Source organism: Acanthochromis polyacanthus, chromosome 18, assembly GCF_021347895.1.
Source record: "Acanthochromis polyacanthus isolate Apoly-LR-REF ecotype Palm Island chromosome 18, KAUST_Apoly_ChrSc, whole genome shotgun sequence".
NCBI lineage: Eukaryota > Metazoa > Chordata > Actinopteri > Pomacentridae > Acanthochromis > Acanthochromis polyacanthus.
In genome coordinates this window covers 22,058,899-22,082,748 of record NC_067130.1, presented here as the reverse complement: position 1 = coordinate 22,082,748, position 23,850 = coordinate 22,058,899, and the positions used below count along the sequence as shown (strand labels likewise).

The window sequence follows — 23,850 nt, the reverse complement described above, 5'->3', positions numbered from 1 at the left end:
ACATTTTTTCTTCAATAAATGAAATCATTTAAAAACTGCATTTTGTGTTTTTGTTTGTTGTATTTGTCTAATAATAAATATTGCTTGATGCTCTGAAAAAATTAAATGTGATAAATATGTAAAAATAGAAGATACCTGTTGGGGGACAAATACAAATATGGCATTGCAAAAGGAATAATTAAGGAGGATTTCTTGGACGCTCTGCTGAAAAAAAAATCTACAATCATCATCCAGAAGGTTGGGTCTTGGACGCAATGAAAATCAACAAGACAATGGCCCCAAACTTACATCAAAAGCGGTAAGAATTGGCTTGATCAGGCTGGAATTAAGGTTTTAGACTGGTCTCTCCATTGGTCTCGTCCACTGTGCTGAACAATTTAGTTCAGTTGCACCAATTCTGTCAAGGATACAACCAAAAGCTTGCCAGAAACTTGTGGATGGCTACCAAAAGCGCTAAAATAAGGTATAAGTTATACATACACTCAACAAAAATATAACACAACACTTTTGTTTTTGCTTCCATTTTTTATGACCCCCCCCGCCACACACACACACACTGTGTTTTCCTATCCTTGTGGGGATCTACCATTGACTCCCATTCATATCTAACCCCTAACCCTAACCTTAACCCAGACCAAAACAATGCCTAACCCTAAAGAAACGTTTTTGCACTTTTACTTTATTCAGTAACAACAACATGGCCAAGAAAACACTGTTTCCCCTCATGGGGACCCAAATGAGGTCCCCACAAATGACATTTCTTTTGGTTTTCCTATGGTTGTGGGGACAATAGGGACCCACAACTATAGCCACCACCTGATCACACACACACACACACACACACACACACACACACACACACACACACACACACACACACACACACACACACACACACACACACACACACACACACACACACACACACACACACACACACACACACACACACACACACACACACACACACCAAAACGAAACTGCACCTTTCAGAGTGGCCTTTTATTGTGGGCAGTCTAAGGCACACCTGTGCACAAGTCATGGTGTCTAATCAGCATCTTGATATGGCACACCTGTGAGGTAGGATGGATTATCTCAGCAAAGGAGAAGTGCTCACTATCACAGATTTAGACAGATTTGTGAACAATATTTGAGAGAAATGGTGATATTGTGTGTGGAAAAAGTTTTAGATCTTTGAGTTCATCTCATAAAAAATGGGAGCAAAAACAAAAGTGTTGCATTTATATTTTTGTTGAGTGTATTATGATTGCTGTATATGTATTTTGACCCAACACATTTTGACATTTTCCAGAAGACCTTTAATAAATCCATGTAAGAAACAAAAGACATGATTGTTTGCTGTCTGTCTGTCTGTCTGTCTGTCTATCTAATAAAGACATGTATATTGATGTAATTCTGTATTTATTGGTAAATTTTCCATAAATATAATCAATGAATGCAAATTAGTATTAACTGCAATTAAAACTTTTTAATAGGAAAAACATATGCAAGTAAGATTACATTTTTAGAAAGTGTAATAATAACAGCAACAGCAACAACAATGATCATGATGATATTTTTATTATTATCTTTGTAGTAGTCTTATTAATAGTAGCACTGGTAGTAGTAGTAGTACCAGTAATAATAGGAATAGTAGCATGAGCAATGTTCTCTTTTGAGATGTTTTTCTTTTACACTAATGCGCAGATGCGGCTGCGGCGAACTGTTCGAGCAGCCGAATGCTCCGAATGCTATTGGTGGACGCTCTGTGCTGCTTCTGCCGCCGTATCATAAAATAGCTTCTAATGAGCATGCGCAGGGTGAAAGTGATCGGGCTCTTTAATTTATGTCACGCCGTTTGCCGGACGGGCCCAGTTCTGTGACTGAACGGGAGGCGAAGCTTCGGCTACAAACGGTCGCGCAGGGTGAAAAAATCCGCGCACCCTCTATTTTGTCGCATGTTTGGTGACGTCCAATAATCGACTGGCTGTGAAGTCTCCGGGGCCGAGGCCTAGAGACTTTTTTTGTTGTAACGGACGCTGTTAAAACTAGCTGTGGATGCCACAGTAGATTTCGGTGCCCGCTCTGACCGGGTGTGAGCCGATGAAGCACTTTATTCCGTGATTGAAGCAGACACGGCCGGAGACGTTAGCCAGCTAGTTGAAGCTACTGCTAACTGCCAGCGAGGAAGTGAGGAACGAAAAAATGACATCTCGGAGGTAAGGGGGGCTGTCTGGAAAACAATGTCTGCTGAGAATGTTAGCTGAGCTGGCTAACTTTAACTGAACTCAGCTGTTTGGGTCTTGGTATGTCGGTAAATAAGCTCCGAGTGTGCCGACTTTTGTGGAAACTAACCGACGGCAGACAACTAGCTTGCTCAGGTCTGCTTCATTTAGCGTTACACCGGCAACTTAGAGCCCAGTCTGAAGAGTAAACAACACTGCTATGAAATCTACAAAGGCCATTTAGCTGCTCACAAAATGTAGTTAGCGACAAGCAAAGGTAAAGTTAGCTATCCTCAGACTTTAGCCACTGAAATGTGACTATTGGTAACATAAAACTGGAAGGGTTTATTTTGCTACGACCTACTTAAGCTACTTTTATTTACTAAGCACTGAATCACAGACAGTCACAAAGATAAAGACTAAGACAAAGATATCCCTGTTCATTAGAGTTGCTACAATTTGTCACTTTATCGATTAGTTGTCAACTACCGAATTAATCTTCAACTATTTTGAGGATCAATTCATCGGTTTATATATTATTTAGGAAAAAAATCTCAAAATCGAGGGTCTTCAATTTGTATATTTTCTGGTTTAATACCTGCTCTGTGGCAGTAAACTGAAAATCTTTTGGCTGTAGTTAAAACAAGCCATTTTGAGGATGTCCTCTTGTGCTTGCAAAACACTGCTAAACATTTTACACCATTTTCTGACATTTTATAGATGAAGCAATTAATCCATGAGGAAATAATCTTGAGAGAGTAATAATTAGTTACATCCTTAGTTGATTAAATAGATTTCATCTAAAGAACTGATCATTGCACACATGCAAAGCACAAACCAGGGCTGATTAGTTTATCAAAATATTATCAAAATTGCTATATGCCATGTCTGACCATCCTCTCCGTAATCATAGATGATAGGGTGGGATATTGATGGCTAGATGTGCTGTATGTTAATTCATACTGCTGTCAGTGATTTACATTATTGTTATGCAAATGATTTTTTTTTGTTGCATTCATCAAATGCAATGTATTGCATTGCAAGATCATTAGAAAACAGAATGGGCATGCCATAAATGCTACTCTTTTACTATATTGTGTGGAGCTGGACCTAAAAAAATTGAAACTAAATGTTAGAGAGACAATTAAATTCAGTTTTATTTATTCAGTGACACTTCACAAAATGGTAATCCGAGAACACTTAACACTGTAAGGTACACAGAGAAACCCAACAAATCTGGTGAACCCCTTCTTTTCAAATTTCTCCTTTGTGAGATTAATAAAGTCTATCTTATCTTATCTTATCTTATCTTCAAGTGAGCGCTTTCACAATAGTAGGGGGACAAAAAACAACCTTAGAACCAGTTGGGTTGAGGATGAAGAGGAGAGGGAGAATAACAGGGAGAAACAGGCATAAATACATTGGATCAGATAGTAAATGGACAATGATTTCAGGCATGGCTATTCCAAGGCCAATTATTGTTCTGCTTCTTCTCTCTCAGGTGGTTTCACCCCAACATCACAGGTGTGGAGGCCGAAAACCTCCTGCTGACTCGAGGAGTTGATGGAAGCTTTTTAGCAAGACCCAGTAAGAGTAATCCAGGAGACTTCACCCTCTCAGTACGGTAAGTGTCGACACTTATGACTGTAAAAACAAAACATAAACTACAATACAGGATACGGTATGATTCTGTGTCAACAATTTCAAGCCTGAAAATAAACTTTCTGTAATTCTACATGTGATAACTGACAGTTAAAAAATGAAAGAATGACCAGTTGTACCAGTTTGTCTGTGCCTTGAACAAGACTTCTGCCTTTGTGTTTTTCCTATAAGGGTCTCCCTATTTTTTTCTTTAAGTATTTAGGTTGTTTCTCATTTAGCATGGATAGCAGAGAGACCTGGTCTTTTGGTAAAACAAAACATTAATGTTTGCAAATGATAAAATTAAATGGAAAGCCTTATGTTACAAATGTAAACTTAAAGGGGATTTCTGAAAGCAGTCAACTCTGGACAAAAGTTTACACAGGTATTCAGTGTCCTCAAATGCTGTTAGATGTTTCTTTACATTACTAATCTGGGTAAACGGTGTTGTGTAATGTCCAGTAAAGTGAGTTATGATGGAGCTGAGGACCAGACAAATTGAATTTGAACTTTTTTTACTGTTCATGCATTAAGAGATGTGGACTAAATAACAAAATTAAAGGCATCAGGATGGTTAAATAGAGAAGTGCGTGAAAGGACACAAAGAATTTAATTTAATTGAATGTTAAAGAGATCCTACCTGCTTTATCAGGAGACCAAGCTCTCTTAAGGCTGCGTTAATCAATATTTGTATAACAGCAATGGATGAAATGAAAGATGTCATTTTACAGGGGTACACTTGTAGTAATAAATCTACAGAGAAGAATCACTCAAATCTGCAGGGTTTTTTTTAGTTTTGGCATCATTGTCTTGGTTATCTAGCCTTTGGTTTCAAGGAGGAGCAGGAAGGTGTTTAGAGTGATGGACAAACCTCTTTGTACACTACCTGCCCAGCACTAAACTAACACGGAGTAAAAGTTAGAGACTGGCTGGTCAACATCCAGCAGCTTAAGAGCCAGATGGTTCACCGAGGAGCTGATGCAGAGCAAACCAGAGCTAAAAGGAGAGTAAATATTAGACCTGCATTTATCAGGTAGACACAAACACGACTATAAATGAATGATAAAGTTGCTCTGCTGGATGTGTGAACAGGCAACTGTTTAAGCAGTAACGTGGCATGATGTGCCTGTCATTTTTGTTCTTTAGTTTGTTACACTGTTCCGTCCACTGTTGCTGTCACATTTTTAACCACAGTAAGTAGTCAATATACCTCTGTGGAAACAGCACAGCCAAGGCTACAAGAAATGACTTTTGTGCAAGTTAAAATGAAAAGAAAAACTAAACATGGAAATGGAATCAATATGTACAACATTTTTCAAGTGATCTCAGCTGTTCCCACTGCTGGAAAAAGGGGACACCACATACTATAGATATTTAACTGTTTACATTTTTACAAACTAGGCATTTTTACACTACCATGTACATAATTTCTGGAAGGATATTTCACCACACTGAATGCATTTTTCAACTGCTTGCTCCTATGTACACCAATTTTAGCCATGTTGCATTTATTTTATTTATCAAGTACTTGTTATTTTCCTCTCAGTCTCTGCTCTCATTTCGTCTCTGCTCTGAGTAAACACAGTAGTTCACAGCTGAGTCGCTCAGAGCTTCTCAGCTGCACTGAGGACCACATAATTTAATTCCTTTTTACTGAATCTGAGTCTGACAGTGGAAACTGTTTCTTTTTGCAATATTTTGGAATGAAGCATGTGGCATAAAGTGATTTTTATGAAAAACATAATTTTAGATTCTGCTCCGAGGAGGACCCTCTTTTTTTTAACTAACAAGTTTATAGTTTTATCTCAGAGCCTGTCAAGTCCTAATTTTTTTTAAAATTAAATATCATTAACTCAGTTTAGCTGATGCTAGCTAGTGTTATTTTAGTGCCAGTCTCATATTTTGGCTTTACAGTCGCTCATCTTGCACCATATTTACTTCCTATGGAAACAAAACAAGTCATGCTTCTCTTGTGGAAACACTTTTCACACACATTTCCACTGGGAGACTCGTCCTTGCCGGTTCAAACCAGCACGTCCGTCTCTTTTTCTTCCAGACTTAACTGTAAGTCATCGACGGTTACATGCTGCTGAGCTGCAGATTTGCCACAAGTTCTCCTTTTCTGTTTTCTGAAATAATATTGGTCACCTACAATGACTGAACAGTTTAAGTCTGAGTTGTATCACAGTGGCTTTTTATTTAACATCCACTTTTATCAGCATTGAGTGTCAGTACCATTACTTTTTTCACAATTTATAGTGTCTTTCACCACGTGCAGGTAATATGAATAGTGCTCTTGTTAGTGGTGCATGTGACACAGTGTTGAACTTAATATAATTTGTGTTTGCATTATAATGGCTAGAGGACAGAAAACACCCCTGTAACTAATGATTACACACGTGGACAAAATTGTTGGTACCCCTCAGATAAAGAAGGAAAAACCCACAATTCTCACTGAAATCACTTGAAACTCACAAAAGTAACAATAAATAAAAATGTATTGAAAATTAAATAATCAAAATCAGCCATCACTTTTGAATTGTTGATTAACATAATTATTTAAAAAACAAACTAATGAAATAGGGCTGGACAAAAATGATGGTACCCATAACTTAATATTTTGTTGCACAACCTTTTGAGGCAATCACTGCAATTAAACGATTTCTGTATTTGTCAATGAGCGTTCTGCAGCTGTCAACAGGTATTTTGGCCCACTCCTCATGAGCAAACAGCTCCAGTTGTCTCAGGTTTGATGGGTGTCTTCTCCAAATGGCATGTTTCAGCTCCTTCCACATATGTTCAATGGGATTCAGATCTGGGCTCATAGAAGGCCACTTTAGAATAGTCCAACGCTTTTCTCTCAGCCATTCTTGGGTGTTTTTGGCTGTGTGTTTTGGATCGTTGTCCTGTTGGAAGACCCATGACCTGCGACTGAGACCAAGCTTTCTGACACTAGGCAGCACATTTCTCTCCAGAATGCCTTGATAGTCTTCAGATTTCATCGTACCTTGCACACTTTCAAGACACCCTGTGCCAGATGCAGCAAAGCAGCCCCAAAACATTACTGAGCCTCCTCCATGTTTCACCGTAGGGACAGTGTTCTTTTCTTCGTATGCTTGGTTTTTGAGTCTATGAACATAGAGTTGATGTGCCTTACCAAAAAGCTCCAGTTTGGTCTCATCTGTCCAAAGGACATTCTCCCAGAAGTTTTGTGGCTTGTCAACATGCATTTTTGCAAATTCCAGTCTGGCTTTTTTATGAGTTTTTTTCAGCAGTGGTGTCCTCCTTGGTCGTCTCCCATGAAGTCCACTTTGACTCAAACAACGACGAATGGTGCGATCTGACACTGATGTACCTTGGCCTTGGAGTTCACTTTTAATTTCTTTGGAGGTTGCTCTGGGCTCTTTGGATACAATTCAAACGTTCCGTCTCTTCAATTTGTCATCAATTTTCCTGTTGCGGCCACGTCCAGGGAGGTTGGCTACTGTCCCGTGGGTCTTGAACTTCTGAATAATATGAGCCACTGTTGTCACAGGAACTTCAAGCTGTTTAGAGATGGTCTTATAGCCTTTACCTTTAAGATGTTTGTCTATAATTTTTTTCAGATGTCCTGGGACAATTCTCTCCTTCGCTTTCTGTTGTCCATGTTCAGTGTGGTACACACCTTTTCACCAAACAGCAGGGTGACTACTTGTCTCCCTTTAAATAGGCAGACTGACTGATTATGAGTTTGGAAACACCTGTGATGTCAATTAAATGACACACCTGAGTTAATCATGTCACTCTGGTCAAATAGTTTTCAATCTTTTATAGAGGTACCATCATTTTTGTCCAGGCCTGTTTCATTAGTTTGTTTTTTTAAATAATTGTTAATCAACAATTCAAAAGTAATGGCTGTTTTTGATTATTTAATTTTCAATAAATTTTTATTTATTGTTACTTTTGTGAGTTTCAAGTGATTTCAGTGAGAATTGTGGGTTTTTCCTTCTTTAACTGAGGGGTACCAACAATTTTGTCCACGTGTGTACATGCATTGTTGATTAATCTTTTAATTAATTTATTTATTTCTATTTAAAATTGAATTGTTTTGTTTTTAAAATGTCTCAAAATGGTGGAAAAATATCGATCTGTGCTTCGTAAAGATGTCTTTTGTCAGCAGCCTAAAGATGTATAGTTTACTGTTATAATGAAGTAAAGAAACCAGAAAATGCTCACATCTATGATGCTGGAAGCAGAGAATTTGGAGTTGTTTTCTTTAAAAAAAAAAAAAAAAAAAAAGTTCCAACCCATTATTGAAAGACATTAATTTAATAGTTCACATCTAATTGATGAACAGTTTCATCTCTGCTTGATGTCTATAAAAGTGAAAATGTAAAGCTTGGGATGTGGTTAAGTTGCTTGTTTGTTTTGCCTGACCAGTAGTTAAAAGATATTCAGTTTAGTTTTAAATCGCTAATTCTTTTAATTACAAATTAATTTAGTCAATATTTACCTTGTTGAACCAGTTAATTGTTTGATCTGTAAAGTTTCAGAAAATCACGTTTTCTAAGGGTTTTGTTTTTGTCTGAGCAAATCAGCAAATCATCGCTAGTGAAAAGCAGGAATGAAGCAATGTTTGAGTTAAATTCTAACAACTACTGATATTCTTTCTGTAAATAAACTGATTTATTAACTAACTCTTCCATCTTGCCATTATGTCGTCTTATGTTGGACAACCCTACTAAGATAATTTATAAAATGTGGACTCACTGTGACTTGGCAGCATTGGTAGAATTGGAGGAAAACATTAAATACAAGACTAGTTTTTAAATGTTTATTTCAATTGATCTAATTCAGTGTAGTAATAATGCTACATTGACTGCTGATGTGCAGTTTACATAACAGTTGATTATTACTGACAGTCTGTTGATTCTGTGTCGTGATGAATACGATGATGATGATGATAATGGCAGCCTTTTACTATACGATTGTCCTTTCATGCAGGCGAAATGGTGCTGTCACCCATATTAAGATCCAGAACACAGGAGACTTCTATGACCTTTATGGTGGGGAGAAGTTTGCAACTCTTGCAGAGCTGGTGCAGTATTACATGGAGCATCATGGGCAACTGAAAGAGAAAAATGGAGACGTCATTGAGCTCAAGTATCCACTCAACTGTGCGGACCCCACCTCAGAGAGGTGAGTGCTCACATGGATGTTATGTTTTTGTGCTGTATGCAGGCTTTGAGGGCTGTAGCTATCGATTATTTTAATAATCGAGCATTCTATCGATTATTCTGATGATTAATCAAGTAATTGGATTCTGTGCTTGGTATGTGCGTTACAGCATCAAAAGCAGAAGTGAGCACGCTGTGCAACAGAAATAACCATCCTGGTGGAACACGGGAGGACATACACGCTGTATTGTACATATATAGAATAGTACAGGGGTATCCAACTGAAACTCAAAGCCATAGGAACCCGACATGTATTTAGTTGGTGATGCGGAAATGGCATAAATATGTTTTTATGTTTGATCCATTTGCAATTCGACAATTTCATTTAGCAGATGCTGTTGTTCACAGTGACATACATCTGAGAGAAGATTCAACACAAACAAGGATCCAATTTAAACTGCTAGTACTGCAGCTAATAGAACACACAATAGAAAATGGATTAGTTTATTAGTAGTTACTACATATAATATTCAATCAGTAACATTAGTTTCACTTTGATTTGGCCACGAAGTGATTTCCTTCATAATGAGACAGTGTCAGACCTACATGCACTTCAATACAATATTATGTTTGAATGTATGAAATTTGATAGTTTTATTGTGCAGCTGTCACTTAGAAATAATGAGCTGCATTGATCGGTAAAATAAATGCATCATGCATCTTTAACAGCTTTTTGCTGTCAAAACTTTTTATGTTCTTCATTGTTTTCAATTAAAACAACCTGTTTACGATCGATTCACTTTGGGCAGAAAACGAGTCAAATGAAACATTAAACGCTCCTGTTTGTGTGATAAGTTTGAAGCAGAAAGTCCAGAGTTCACAAAGAAAGTTGAAAACCACCTCTATACCTGTTAACTCTGACTGAGTTTTTAGATTTTGTCGAGCTGACTTACACAAAGAAAGCCTGCCTATGTTGAACTAGCTTTATAATTCAGCCCTCTGATCTGCTCATTGCCGTAAACACTAGACCGGTTAAAATAGAAACGTCCCTTCAAGTTGAAATCCCCTCATGATTTATTGAAGTCTGGGTCCGAGCTCAGACCGCGGTTCACCAGTTAGTGACTTGGGCTCTCGTAGGTAGTGGATTAAATAAGCCTCGATTCAGAGAACTTTGCCTCGAGGAATTTTGGTCATCAAATTGCTCCAATACCTCGAGGAATCATTTTAGCCCTACGGGCTTTAGACAGTATTTTTATATATAGTTTTTATTTCTTTGTCACATGTTCAGTTCTGAACACAATTTAAAATTATTTGACTTTAGTTCCGCAACTAAATATGATACATATCACTAACTCGTGGCAGTGTTTAAGTGGAATTTCCTTTGCTCTGAAAAAAGAGAAACTGACTCTGTTAAGCTTTTAGACCCTGTGATAATTTTTTTTCTCATTACATTCAGCCACAGAGTAGTTTTCACAAACACAATATTTCAGGTTTCACCTTTATATAATGGTTATGTAGGAAATACTTAAGTAAAGAGGATCCCTGCTGATATCAGAATAAATAATGTACTATTCACTGGTGAAATACAGTGTTAGGTTTCTGGAGCTTTAGAGATCAGATCGAAAAGCCACATGAGCGACACGTGTGTTTGGGTCATTATTGATAGCAAGGGACAGATGCTTAGAATCTGTAAGATTTCACTCAGCAGGTGATTCATCAGATCCAGTATTCGCGTTACAGGAATTAATCGACAGGACGTTGCAATGTTAGGGGGGGAAAAAATGCTGCACTAAAGGATAATCACCAGCTGAATAAAGGACTTCGGTCACAGCATCAGGCTCCCTCCACTAACAAATTTCCCGTAGAGCTCACTGAAAATTAGGTGGATGTCAATCTCTGGTGATCATTTATTTGGTTTATTATGTTGTTGCAGGATTCCCGTCAAGAAATTCTTTTGCTAAGCTCATAAATCAAACACATCTTCTTTCACAATCACTTTAGTTTGATGACATGATGATCACATGATTGCTTAACGGCTATGCTACAGTAAAAGATTTTCTGCTTTGAGCAACGGTTTTGTTGCTGTCACCGTGGTCTGAGCATAAGATATATTTGGGGCATGTCAGTATGAAAGAGAAAGTAAAAGAAATGTTTAATAGTTGACCAAGGTACTAACTCTCATAGGAGAGGCGTCCTTGGAAGTATCCTTGGTGTTGTAATTACTGAAAAATAGTGCCCACACAAAGTACAAATTAGTTTATTTCTCAAGGACTGATCTGCCATATTAAAGTCAGATTTTATGTATACTCCAGCGCTTTAAGAAATCTGGGCACAGCTCTTGTGGTCCAGACTATGACAATTTATGCAATCTCAGATGTAATATTTTTGTACAAACTTATAAACTTAAACTGTAATGAAGGGTATACACTTCAGTATAATTTCTTTAATTTTTAATTAGCTGTGCTTACTTTGTGCAAAGACAGATGATTCCATTCAATAAGATACAAGTTTATTCTGATTATCATGTGCGGTTGGAAGCAGATGTTTCCTAATGTTTATTAGCTTATTATTATACTGTTGTGTGTCTTTTTGCAGATGGTTCCATGGACATCTGTCGGGCCGAGAGGCTGAAAAGCTGCTGACGGAGAAAGGCAAGAATGGCAGCTTCCTGGTGAGAGAGAGCCAGAGCCACCCGGGGGATTTTGTCCTGTCTGTCCGCACTGGAGATGACAAGACGGACAGCAGTGACAGCAAACCCAAAGTCACTCATGTCATGATCCGCTGCCAGGTAAACACACCCCTCAGCTTCTCTGGCTTCCCTTCATCCTCTCAGTTGCATCATAGTAATAGTAATTTTAAACTTGGGAAAGCTCAGATGTATAAATGATGCCTGCATAAAACTTCAGACTGTTGAGTCTCTGAACTATAAACGTGACGTCTCTGCCAGTTCTCTAAAACTGTTTCATTTACAGACAGAAATGATGATGATTTCATCATAGGGTTGCGTCACATTATCAACATTATCAATCCATTAAAACAGCATTCAAACATGGGTCAGGTATTCCTTTAATGTTCCTCACAGCTTCATTCAAACATAACTCCCACAGAAATTAGACAATATAGCAAGTGATGTGTAATACATAATATATAATAATAACATTATAATGCAATGACAAAACAGTTTAAAATTAGAAATGAAATGAAAATAAAAGACCAAAATGTACACTAATAGCAGGTTATGAAACTGTCCAAATTAGGGCTGCAACTAATGACGCGTCGACTAATCGTCTGAGCACGATACGTCATCAAAAGCGGAAGTGAGCGCGCAATGCAACAGAAATCACCATCTGTCTGAGATAAAGTACAAATATAACTAATAATTAATGTAGTTGCTGCAGTTTCTCTTGTGTGTAAATGTGCGTGACTGCTTCACTTTTTAGACACTCTTATGGATCGTATTGCTGTCTGATCCAGCAGGTATTTAGTAAATTGACACTGTAATGTTTCTGGACAAATATTAGTGCTGAAATATGGAAAAGGCTTTATTTAATCACTTCACCCAACTCAAAGTACTGCTGCTTGTGTGTTGCAGCTGAACACATTAGAGCTACTGAACTGTAAACTTCATTTATTTTAGCACGATATGGAAGCAGTGGCTTTAGGGGACACTGTCCCCTAAGGAAGCATATTATTTTAGTTTTGGCCAAATCACAGTGAAATGAATGTTTTTGATAGAATAGTCTTTGTAATACATACCACTAGGCTGATTTCTAATCTGGGTTCTATGAGCTGCGATGCCAACAGTGTAAAATGACCAAGCATAAAAACCTCTTTACATCTTTCCTAACTGAAAGCTTGTAGGTGGTCATGGTAAGGCCAACCATACAATGTGTGATATTGTAACTGCACTGCACTCCTTCATACAAGGGATTGGTATCTGAGAATCTGTATCGCTTATAAAGAATCATCAGCAAGCTAGTTGATGAAAGGGTGATGCTTCTTACAGCAGGTTTTTAATCCAAACTCTTCTCAGAACCTCGTCCACAGCAGGTTAGCTGTGCAGCATCAGTTACCATGGTGATCTAGAAAGATGAAAGGGAGCCATGTTCATGAAATTGAAAACTGTGGATTTAAGCTGCCTGCCTAGCCTGTTATTTTCCTTTATAGCACAGCTCTCTGTGGTGACTTGCTCCTCATGTATCTGTATTTTCTTTCTCAGCATGACCTGAAGTACGACGTGGGCGGAGGGGAAAAGTTTGACTCTCTCACAGATTTGGTAGAGCACTATAAAAAGAACCCCATGGTAGAAACTCTGGGCACTGTGCTTCAGCTCAAACAGGTTTGTCCCACTTCAATCTTTGCAAGCAGTATATCTACAGAGCATCTATTAGTAAACTGGGGCAACATTTCCTGGCTGTCCTGACTCTTCCTTTCCTCTACAGCCCCTGAACACGACTCGTATTAATGCAGCAGAGATTGAAAGTCGAGTTAGGGAGCTTAGCAAACTAGCAGAGGCGACTGACAAGGTCAAACAGGGCTTCTGGGAAGAATTCGAGGTAAGTACTTGTGCTTTCTTTATGACAGTGCATACATCTTTTTAGTAAGTTTTATGAACAAAACACTTTTATATATAACAGAACGATGGTGAATGGCTTAAGTAAGAACTTGTAACATTAGATACTGTAATGGAAAAAATAGATAAGACTTTGTTTAATAAGACATTTTATTTACATAAGTTCAGTATGAAAATCATTTCTCTTTATGCTTTGAATTTCTTTGTGTAACTGGTTGTTGTTATTCTTAGTAAAGCCAGATAACAAAAAGGTATCCTGGATTTCTTAGAAGTGCTTTGTAGTACAGGCATCAGGTGGATTTCAGTCCACTTTGGTCCAAACAAACTCTGATGCAGTTTTACTGAAACATGAACACAGCACAGGCCAAAGACTTCTAAACACACACAAAACACCTCAAATTTAATAAGTATAGCTGTGAAATACAGCTCATAAAAAGCTTTCCAGTAAGGTTGACTGTAACCATGTGACGTTCTGTTGGTCCAGACCCAGAGAACTAAATGAAATATGTAAAAAGTGTCTCTCCTTTTTTTTTCTCCCCCCCATTCAGACCTTGCAACAGCAAGAGTGCAAGCTGCTCTACAGTCGCAAAGAGGGTCAGAGACCAGAGAACAAAAACAAGAACAGATACAAGAACATTCTCCCTTGTGAGAAACCCAACAGCTCTTTGACTCTCACTTTACCATTTCAGGGATATTTTTTGAAGGGGATTTTGAAATGCGACCAACTGTGCTGTTTTTCTTTCTGTTTCTAGTCGACCACACACGTGTGGTGCTGAATGATGGGGACCCAAATGAGCCAGGCTCTGACTACATCAACGCCAATATCATCATGGTAGTATCTGCTGTCATGGTAAACTCACTTCATCCTCAGGGAACACACACACACAATATGTTTTTTTATAATATGTAGATAAATTTGTATGTAGACAATTCATTGTGCAGTAGACCAGCATGTGTGGTCAGTAAGTGTGTGCTCTTGTTTGTTGTGTTGAGCAATGAGCGAACTGTGTGTAAATGTGTCTGTGTGTGCAGCCGGAGCTGGACTCAAAGTGTAACAATACCAAGCTGAAGAAGAGCTACATTGCCACTCAGGGCTGTCTGCAGAACACAATCAGTGATTTCTGGAGGATGGTTTTTCAGGAAAACTCTCGAGTCATTGTCATGACCACCAAGGAAGTGGAGAGAGGGAAGGTAAGCCAAGCGAGTGAGCACCAGACTGTATTGATTTATTGTGTATATTAATGCTTTTATTAAATTCTACAATTCTACAATTTCATTTAGCAGACGCTTTTGTCCAAAGCGACGTACAACACAAGCAAGAAATCATAAATACATTATTAATAAATTAATACATGCAAGAGTTATGCCATATTATATAGTATTACCCATATATTCATGAAGCCTTTTGAAAATACAACTTTCTTTTAGCAGAATGTTGACCTAAAATATAAACTATAACAAACTTGACAGCTAATTATGCTTTTCTGCATTCTGCCAAGGAATTAATATCTAGTGCAAGGAAACAATAAATGTCAGTGTGTTTTTGAGCCTGTCGAATCCAATCATATTGTTTTATGTAGAATGTTATTAATGGACAATTAATGTGTACTAAAAAAGCAAGAAAAAAAAACTTTGTATAGCCAAAAAAGTTAAATATAAAAAAAGAAGCTGCAGAAAATTAATGAAGAGAGAGAATGCAGTATTGGCATATTTAAGGCATTGCGTAGTTTTAAGTGTATGCAGGTGGTTTTTCTGAGTAAAATAATCAGCCTAAAAGAAACAATAAAATCAGTTGTATGGTTTGCCGTTCATATCTTGAAAAATGTATTGCATCCTTTTTTGTCAGCTTTATTGCTTTTGTAGTTGCTGCATTTGTAGGACAGTGTGTAGAGTCAGACAGCAAATAAAAGGTGCCCTCTTGTGGATCCACAAAATATAACTGCTACTGATGGTTTAAGTTTTAGGTGTGTATACCATCACTGTAGTATATAACAAGAAAACCATTTTACCGTCACATCTGTAGACATCCAGATATTTTTAGGCAGACTGCTGCAATTTATTTAACTATTTTTATTTACACATTAATAGTAAAACAGCATGTTTAAGTGTCTAAATGAAATCATCACTGGACTGACTGTAACTGTGTTTCAACAGAGTAAGTGTGTGAAGTACTGGCCAGACATGTCTGCTCTGAAGGAGTATGGAGCCATGCGTGTTCGCAATGTCAGAGAGACTGCTGCACACGACTACATCTTAAGAGAACTGAAACTGTCCAAAGTCGGCCAAGTAAGTTGTGTTTTTTTGTGTGTATACAAAACTGCCAAAGTAACACAAGAATACGCGAAGAATAGTGCTTTGAATACTTTTTATGAATTAACTTCATACAAGAGCAGTGAAGGGTAAAAGTAGAAAACTTTTGTTGAACAAAAAATGTCAGTTTTGATTGTATTCAAAGCATGCAGGCCTCTTATTTCTGCATGGAGGTTGTGAACTGAAGTGCTTGATATTATATAATTTGTTTTCAGGGAAACACAGAACGCACAGTTTGGCAGTACCACTTCAGGGCCTGGCCCGACCACGGAGTCCCCACTGACCCAGGTGGTGTACTCGACTTCTTAGAGGAGGTCAACCTGAAACAGGAGAGCATACTGGATGCTGGGCCTATAGCAGTACACTGCAGGTACACACACACTGAAAACAGTTCATAAACAATCCATAAATCATCTCTAACAGACATTCACAATGATACCAGAGGAGGTGTTTGAACTCAAGAGACTTTCTTCTTTGCCTCTCAGTGCAGGAATCGGGCGGACAGGAACGTTTATAGTGATTGACATCCTGATAGATGTGATCCGAGAAAAAGGTGAGCATGTAAACATCAGGGTCCGCTTTACTGTAACACAAGGCAACTAGCCAAGCTCCCAGCAAGCTAACTCTCTAGCCCAACACAAACATATTAATGATTGGCTGGCAGGACTGAGGTTTTGCCGTCTTAACAATCATTGTCATTTTCTGCAGCTAACCTGCTGCTCAGAGGTTCTTGTTGCCTCCTGTAGCAAGAGGGATTTTGAAGAAATGTCCTTTCTTACTTTTATATTACTTACACATACATAGATCACTTTTCAACCGCCACAGAAGCAGGCTATTCTGTCCTTTATTTTCTCAAAAAAAAAAAGCAACAAAAAGCTGTTGGCAACAGTAGCTAGGAAGCCTGCCTTTCAAAATCGGCTATAACACCTAACTTGGATGAGTATTTTTGATTGGTGAATTCACCCATTTCTTTTATGTTTATCTTTCTCCAGATTACATTTCTGCCTTTATATTACAAGCTATTCTGGAAAGCTGGAAATCGCTGCTAAAAAGTGGCATACTGTAAATGTACTTTTTTGACAGTGTATCAATGAAAAATGTGTTAAATTTTGTTCTGTGCTGGATCAAAGGTCTTAAATTTAACACTGCAGAACCCTTGTAAATGTTTCTCTCCTGCTGCAGGAGTGGACTGTGACATCGATGTGCCAAAGACCATCCAGATGGTTCGGTCTCAGCGCTCAGGAATGGTGCAGACCGAGGCGCAGTACAGATTCATCTATATGGCTGTACAGCACTACATAGAAACATTGCAGAGGCGCATAGAGGAGGAGCAGGTGTGCACCACGCAATGGCACACTTTTTCATTTTCAGTTTTCTTCTGTTCCTTTCTGTAACCTTGCTCTGCTTACTTCTCTGCAGAAAAGTAAGATTAAAGGGCGCGAGTACACCAACATTAAGTACTCTTTGTCCGACCTGACTGGAGGAGAGCAGAGCCCTTTGCCTCCTTGCACTCCGATTCCAACTCCCACCTGCACAGAGTAAGTGGTGCTGAGAGTGAATGTAGCCTGTTATCTATAATTTCAATCATTTTGAGAAAGCATTGTCCTTCGTTTCTCACACAAGTATGTGTTTGTTGTCAGGATGAGGGAGGACAGCTCCAGAGTATATGAGAATGTGGGCCTGATGCAGCAGCAGAAGAGCTTCAGATGAGACTCACCTTTGATACCAGCGCTCTGTCAGTTCCAGGTGCATTCAGTAATCAGCCATTCCATGCCTCTAAAACAACAAGACGGAACACAAAATGTACACTGTAGTATATCAGACAAACAGGAGGTTGGCATGAAGTGAAGAGTTTATTTGCACAAACGGATAACTCCATTTTATGTTTTCAGAAAGCTTAATTTTGTTTATTGTTTACTTAAGATATTAATAACAATAATCATGTATTTTTTTCTCTATTTTGTCATGTATTTTTCTACTTATTCAAATACACTAAACTTCATGTTTGATATCTCAGGTAAACAATTTTATAAAAGCTTTTTGAAAATGTATAAAAACGGAGTTATCTGTTTTTGCAAATGAACTCTTCAAGTGCATTTTAGATGAATCACCAGCCTCAGAGTTTATTGTGTTGGAGCTGCAACTCTTCAAATGGTTTGGTGGCTTTCACGGAGAACGACAACTGCTCAGTTGCAGTTTGGCTAAACTTTACAGGCAATTTTTATTTTCTGAATGAAAGTAAACATAGTCTTTATACAGTCCGTTGCTGATACAGACTTGGCTTTTTCTTTTTAAGCTTGTATAAACAAGATTACAATCATATTTGTAAAAATATTAGGAGTAAACATCTGTCTTTAATAAGTAAAGGGACAGTTCTTCTCAACATTCACCAACTTTCCTAACTACTTGTTTGTCCTTTTCAGGATCTTGATACCTGACAGTTTTTCGCCAGCCACACCTTGACGCCTGAGACTTGACCGAAATGAAATGGAACAATGGGGAAAAAACACGTGAGGGAGACTAGACACCAGGGTCGTCCTGCTGTTTCTGCTTATTCTACAAAAACATTTTTCCCTCTAGTCGAATTCTAAACCACTGTGATCGTCAGAAGAGCCTTTGAAAAGCCTAACACGCTAAATTCCCTACTAAACCACAGTTCGGGTTTAGTCTTTGTACATCTCACCCCGACAAGGGCTGCCAACAGCAAGCACTCTCCTCAGAGGGAAACGACCTAGCTAACCTTTGCTCATCTCTCATTTTTCTGTGCATTTCTTTTTTTTTTATTAACCAAAGGAAAGTGATGTAGATTGTTTATAGAAACAGGCCTGTGCCAAACCCACAAGTGAGTTTATCCACATTTTGCAGCCAATTAGTCGTTCGGCCTTTAAAGCAGCATTAGACCGTGTGTCTGGACAAAATTAGGGCAATCTTCTAGCAATTTTTGTCTGTGTTATAAGAAGTAACAGCATATTTACTATTAATTCCTAATCCACTGACTTCTAAACATTTTTTTTGTGGAAGAACCACCTTAAAGAGAAACTTAAATTCTTAACTTTTTGTCTTCTAGTTCACATGGGTTTATATGCTTTCATTAGGATTCACAATGTCTGTTAGTTAATCATTCCTGAGCTCAAGCCGAATGTCCTTAATGCTGCACTTTTATTTAGCAGCATAACAGTCAAGCCTTGATTCACCTGGTGGGTTTATAAATAATCTCATCTGGGGGTTCAGAGAGGAGTATCCAGGGGGCCTGTACTTCTGTGTTGAAGTCTGTTGACATATTAAGATTTCAGGGGAGTCTGTTGTGTATCTCAGTTGCAGGCATTGCCACAGACATACGGCTGCCAAAAAAAAAACTTTGTTTTTTTTAAAGTGCATATTACTTTTTTCCATTCTTTCTTGTTCTTCTTAAAGACAAATGCCTTTTGTGTACCATTGCCTGTTTTGAGCACCACATGTACTTAAGTTTAAGAGTCACTCTTTAAAGAAGCAATCGCACATCTCTCAGCTTTGGCAGTGTAGATTAGTCATTGTTGTGGTTGTGGCCAGCTGGATTTAGTAGTTTGTACACACACATATTCACATGTGCACACACACATTTATAGGGGAGAATTTTCTTATCTTTCTGTCAGTGTTAATCAGATTTAAAGGAGCAGTTTGACTTTTTGCAGGAATTCGCTCAGTCACTTTCTTGCCAAGATTTGGATGAGAAGATAGATAAAAGCTGATTAGCTTAGGCCAGCATTCATCTCTCATTGCCAGATCATTCTCAACAGCAGTGTATCAGCTTTAGAGAATGATCTGACTGCATGTCAATATCACTCTGCTATTGGATGGAAAAAAAGCTCTTATTTGAATCAGTCATCCTGGGAGCCTTGGAAAAATTATTGCAGGGAAGTAGTTTTGCACATTGGGAGGTGATCACTGCCATGAAGGTTGGTCATTGAAAGATCCAAGCAGGGCTGCTTTATTGCACAGTTCAGATCTTTAAATTTTCAGCTTGTAGGTGCTGCTCGGAGATGGCTGTAGTCGTTTCCTGTAGTGAAGGACATTTTGAATCTGATAACACATAGATATGGAAAGCAATGCTTTGTGAACTATGTGGTGAAAATGGCACATTTAGACCTAAAATCTGCATCTGGCAAGTCAGGATAGTTTAGCAAATAGGGGGAAACGGCTAGCCTGCCTCTGCCCAAAGGTAAAATAGGAAAAGAAATAACAGGTCCATTTGTATAGATATCAATTGTAGAAATGTTTTACTTTTGGTGGAACAGATACGTTTAGTGTTTATCAAATGCACTGTCTTTGTGACATGCGTGTGATGCAAATCAGTACATGAAAACATTCCTTCGATTACTTCTGATGAACAAGTACTCACTGAGTTTTTTTTTTTTTTTTAGATACTTTTAATAGGCAGATTTGGGCTCAGAATGTGGCTGAGTGAGCCAAGCGCTTCAGTCTGCTCACTTTATACCTCTTGCATCTCACTTTTGATGATTCCCAGTCAGAGTTTGCGTCTATGCAAGCTGCTGTGTCATGAGGAAGCTTTTTACTGCAGGAACTCGGTCAAGCGCAAAGTGGCGCAAACCTTTACACAAACGGTCTTTCAGCCTTTCTGTTTTCATTAGAATTTTGGAGCTCTGTGTACGTCAGAACAACGACTAATACTTAACCTGAAGTAAGTCCAATTCTGTAAACTTGTAGGGAATGGAGCAATGGAGGGTTTTTTTAATGTTTGGATAAATGGAGAATTATATGTTGTTGATGATGACCATACAGCTTTAAAGTGGTTTCTGCAGTGGAAATGGTTTATTTGTACATATGCAGAGTGGGGTTTGGGCTAATGCTAACAGGATGTTAAGATGCTCACAGTAAAAACGCTGAATTGTTTGTGTGCTTACCGTTGCTGTCTGCATAGACATGCTAACTTTGCTAATTAGCAGTACATGCCACTAGTTTTGCAGGTATTTAGACCTTTTTTTTTTTTTTTTTTTTACCTAATTATGGCTCAAAATGACAATTAAAAGAATCATCAGAGTAATTAAAATTTATTCTCAGGGGAACATAAATGTGTATAACAGATTTTATGGCAGTCTATCTGATAGTGGTTGAGATATTTCAGTCTGGACCGAAACATTAGACTGACTGACCAGTGCTGCTAGCATGGCTAAAAATAATAGTTTTATGGCAAGCTGCGTGCTACAACTGTTTCTTGGTCAGAATAGCTTTATGCTAAGCTCGGCTAATCACCAGCTTTATATTTAACATACAGATATGAGAGTGGGGTTAATCTTCTCAGATCAGTTGCTGCAAGAAATGAAAGTGCATTTTCCAAATTGTCAAACTGTTCCTTCATCTTCACAATCAGCTGCAATATTTATATTTAGGGAAGTCACTGACTCACTCACTCACTGACTCACTTATTCATTTCAAACATGTGGCCTAAGTACTTGTTGAGCATTGCCAGCTTCTGCACATTCACTTACCATCACTACGCCTTGAGAAACTGCAGTCTTGCGATTGAACTTGGTGACTCAGAATCTCTTGTTTGAGACAAAGGAAAGAAGCGGCTCTCCTCTTTTGCCTTGCGGGACAGTTCTCAGCAACCACTGATCCGGGACTGAACAGCTTCTTTCTGTAACATTAAAAATCATGAAATCAGTGTTTTCGGGGGCTGCTTCCTCTCACTGGAGGACTCTGCTAACACCCGGCTGCTCCACAGCAAGTGTTCTTTGAAACTTCTCCCAGGTGAACGCCATCCTCTGACTGAGATCCTCTGTAGTGTGGTGTACTGTATGCAGTTTTATCATCAAGCGGATGACTTTGTACCTGTCAAATGTTTCGTGGAGTGCTTGCTTGTGGTGTTTTGTGTCTTGTGTTGTGTGCGTGCAGGGATGAGTGTATGTGCTGTCAGGGTGAGGCTGCTGACAGCCATATATGTTCTGAGATACTTTTTTGTTTCCTTCCCGGATGATAAAACTGCTTTCCATTTATCATATAAGCAATTTAGATGCATAGACGTGCCTTCTATGCATATGCCTCTGTGTATGTGATAGCTATTAAAGAAAAAACAGTGCTCTTTAGTTTCACCGCCATTCAAGAACCTGTAACACTTAAATGTGAAATCCTTCATCCTGAACAAAAAAGGAAAAATGGTGATCGCAATGCAAACAAACTATATTTTTTAACGTGTATATTGTACATGAGTACCAGGTAGAGGAGAATGTACTTACTAAAACATATCTACTTGCCAATAAAATATACTGTATGTATATTCCTACAGCTTTCTCCCTGTGACACAGGGAGGGACCTCTCACAAAGCTTAAGAGGTTTATTGTATGACTTTCAATGCAGTTAACCATGTTAACTTCCTCAATAACAATAAATGGCGAGCTCATGCCTCATAAGGTCTGTTTTGTTTTTGTGAATTTGCTTGACCATTGTTAATGTGAAACAACGTGAACACAAAGAAGAGGATCTATGTTCACTGCCATTTCAAGTCAAGTAGTCAAATCACTAAAAATTACAACAGCTTTCATAAATATATGCTGCTGAAATATTCTGAACAAGAAAAGCACTCAGACTGCAGTATTCCACCAAGGCGGCTCAGTCGTATCATTTCCGACGGCTGAAATCTTGAAGAAAATTGTGGCAGAAATCACGACAACATAGAATGTGGCCATTTAATACAGATGTACCCACAAACAAATTGAGCTTGCACTGAGCACAGCAGGAATTAATGGAAGCAAATTAAATCGGATGTTCCCTGTATCATTCCGTATGTCAGTTTTTGAGTAATGTTGTGCACAGACGGTAGTACAGACAGACAAATGCACACCAATAGTCACATAACTCCGTCGCATTCCTGTAAATATACACAAGTACTGACTCTTCAAAAAATCTCTTTAATGTGCTCAATAACAATATCACACATCTAGCTTTTCTAACAGCAGTTAGAAATGTCAGATGAGTGAGAGATGAATGTATTACAATAAATATCCACTCCATTTTAATTACTTCTTATATGACCAGCAATGACTTTAATAATAAGCATTCACTACATTTTGCCAGCTTGGTGACTGCAGAAACTACTGACATTAAAGTTAACTTGCATACAAACTTGCTGCTTAGTTTTTACAGTACAGATCATAACCTCATAAACAAGATAACTATAAATTATACTCCATGACCAAAAATCCCATACATAAAATTTTGCAGCATACTTTTGTTCTCTGGATGACCATCAAGTTTAATGGTCATTCAGCTCCAAAATCTCCTTCACTGTCTCCAGTTCGTAAACATGTTTTGCATAAAGTCTTAGGCTACCAGAAAACCTCATTATGTTACAGGTAATTACATACATATGGGAATAATATTGAATGCAATTGGTGCTAAAAACATTTTGGGTCAGGTAGAAAATTCACAGATTTGTGACCTCAACAGGAAACATGTGAGAACAACATCCATCAAACTATAACTTTTTTCATCAAATGAGAAATTGCCATTGTCATTGTTCTATCCAACGTATTATTCTTTGTGTCTCTCATCACTAAATGTTGTTACCCTCATTAAGCACGGCAATCATGTCAGATTTATTCACCTTGTCCCATGAGGTAAACAGGATTAGGATAAACTCAAACTGATCCCTTTTCAAGTTCGTAAAGGTCTCCAGATGGGATTTAATGCAATTCCGAAAAAACAACATAATCACACCACTCAACAAAAAAGAATGGAAAAAGGGGTTTCATTGTTGATTGCAAATTACACTGAGAGCCAATAAAAACTTCTCCTTTGCCACATTAAAGGGTCTTGCCATCCAAATATGAAAAAAACATATTTTCACTCTAAATAATATACAGCTATTCACAGTTTTGGTTTCATTTGCTCATGCACGTTTTCAGTGATCTGCCTGAGCTGTCAATGTCCACACTCTGAAACTCATCTT

The 23,850-nt window shown here is 38.2% G+C and overlaps 1 protein-coding gene across 2 annotated transcripts; it reads left to right on the top strand.

Moving 5' to 3' along the window:
- The first annotated feature begins 1,826 nt into the window (after positions 1 to 1,826).
- On the top strand, positions 1,827 to 22,316 carry ptpn11a (protein tyrosine phosphatase non-receptor type 11a). 2 transcript variants are annotated; one of them, XM_022206757.2, is made up of 16 exons: positions 1,827 to 2,219; positions 3,727 to 3,849; positions 8,850 to 9,044; positions 11,618 to 11,810; positions 13,242 to 13,361; positions 13,465 to 13,578; positions 14,144 to 14,240; positions 14,348 to 14,427; positions 14,628 to 14,786; positions 15,750 to 15,881; positions 16,121 to 16,275; positions 16,391 to 16,458; positions 17,088 to 17,239; positions 17,325 to 17,443; positions 17,546 to 17,651; positions 18,329 to 22,316. In XM_022206757.2, exons 1-15 carry the CDS (start codon positions 2,206 to 2,208, stop codon positions 17,613 to 17,615), a joined length of 1,791 nt encoding a protein of 596 aa, XP_022062449.1. In that variant the 5' UTR covers positions 1,827 to 2,205; the 3' UTR covers positions 17,616 to 17,651; positions 18,329 to 22,316. The 2 variants fall into 2 exon arrangements, with proteins under 2 accessions (XP_022062449.1, XP_022062447.1); XM_022206755.2 differs by having other exon boundaries at positions 14,348 to 14,445.
- The last annotated feature ends 1,534 nt before the right edge of the window (positions 22,317 to 23,850 follow it).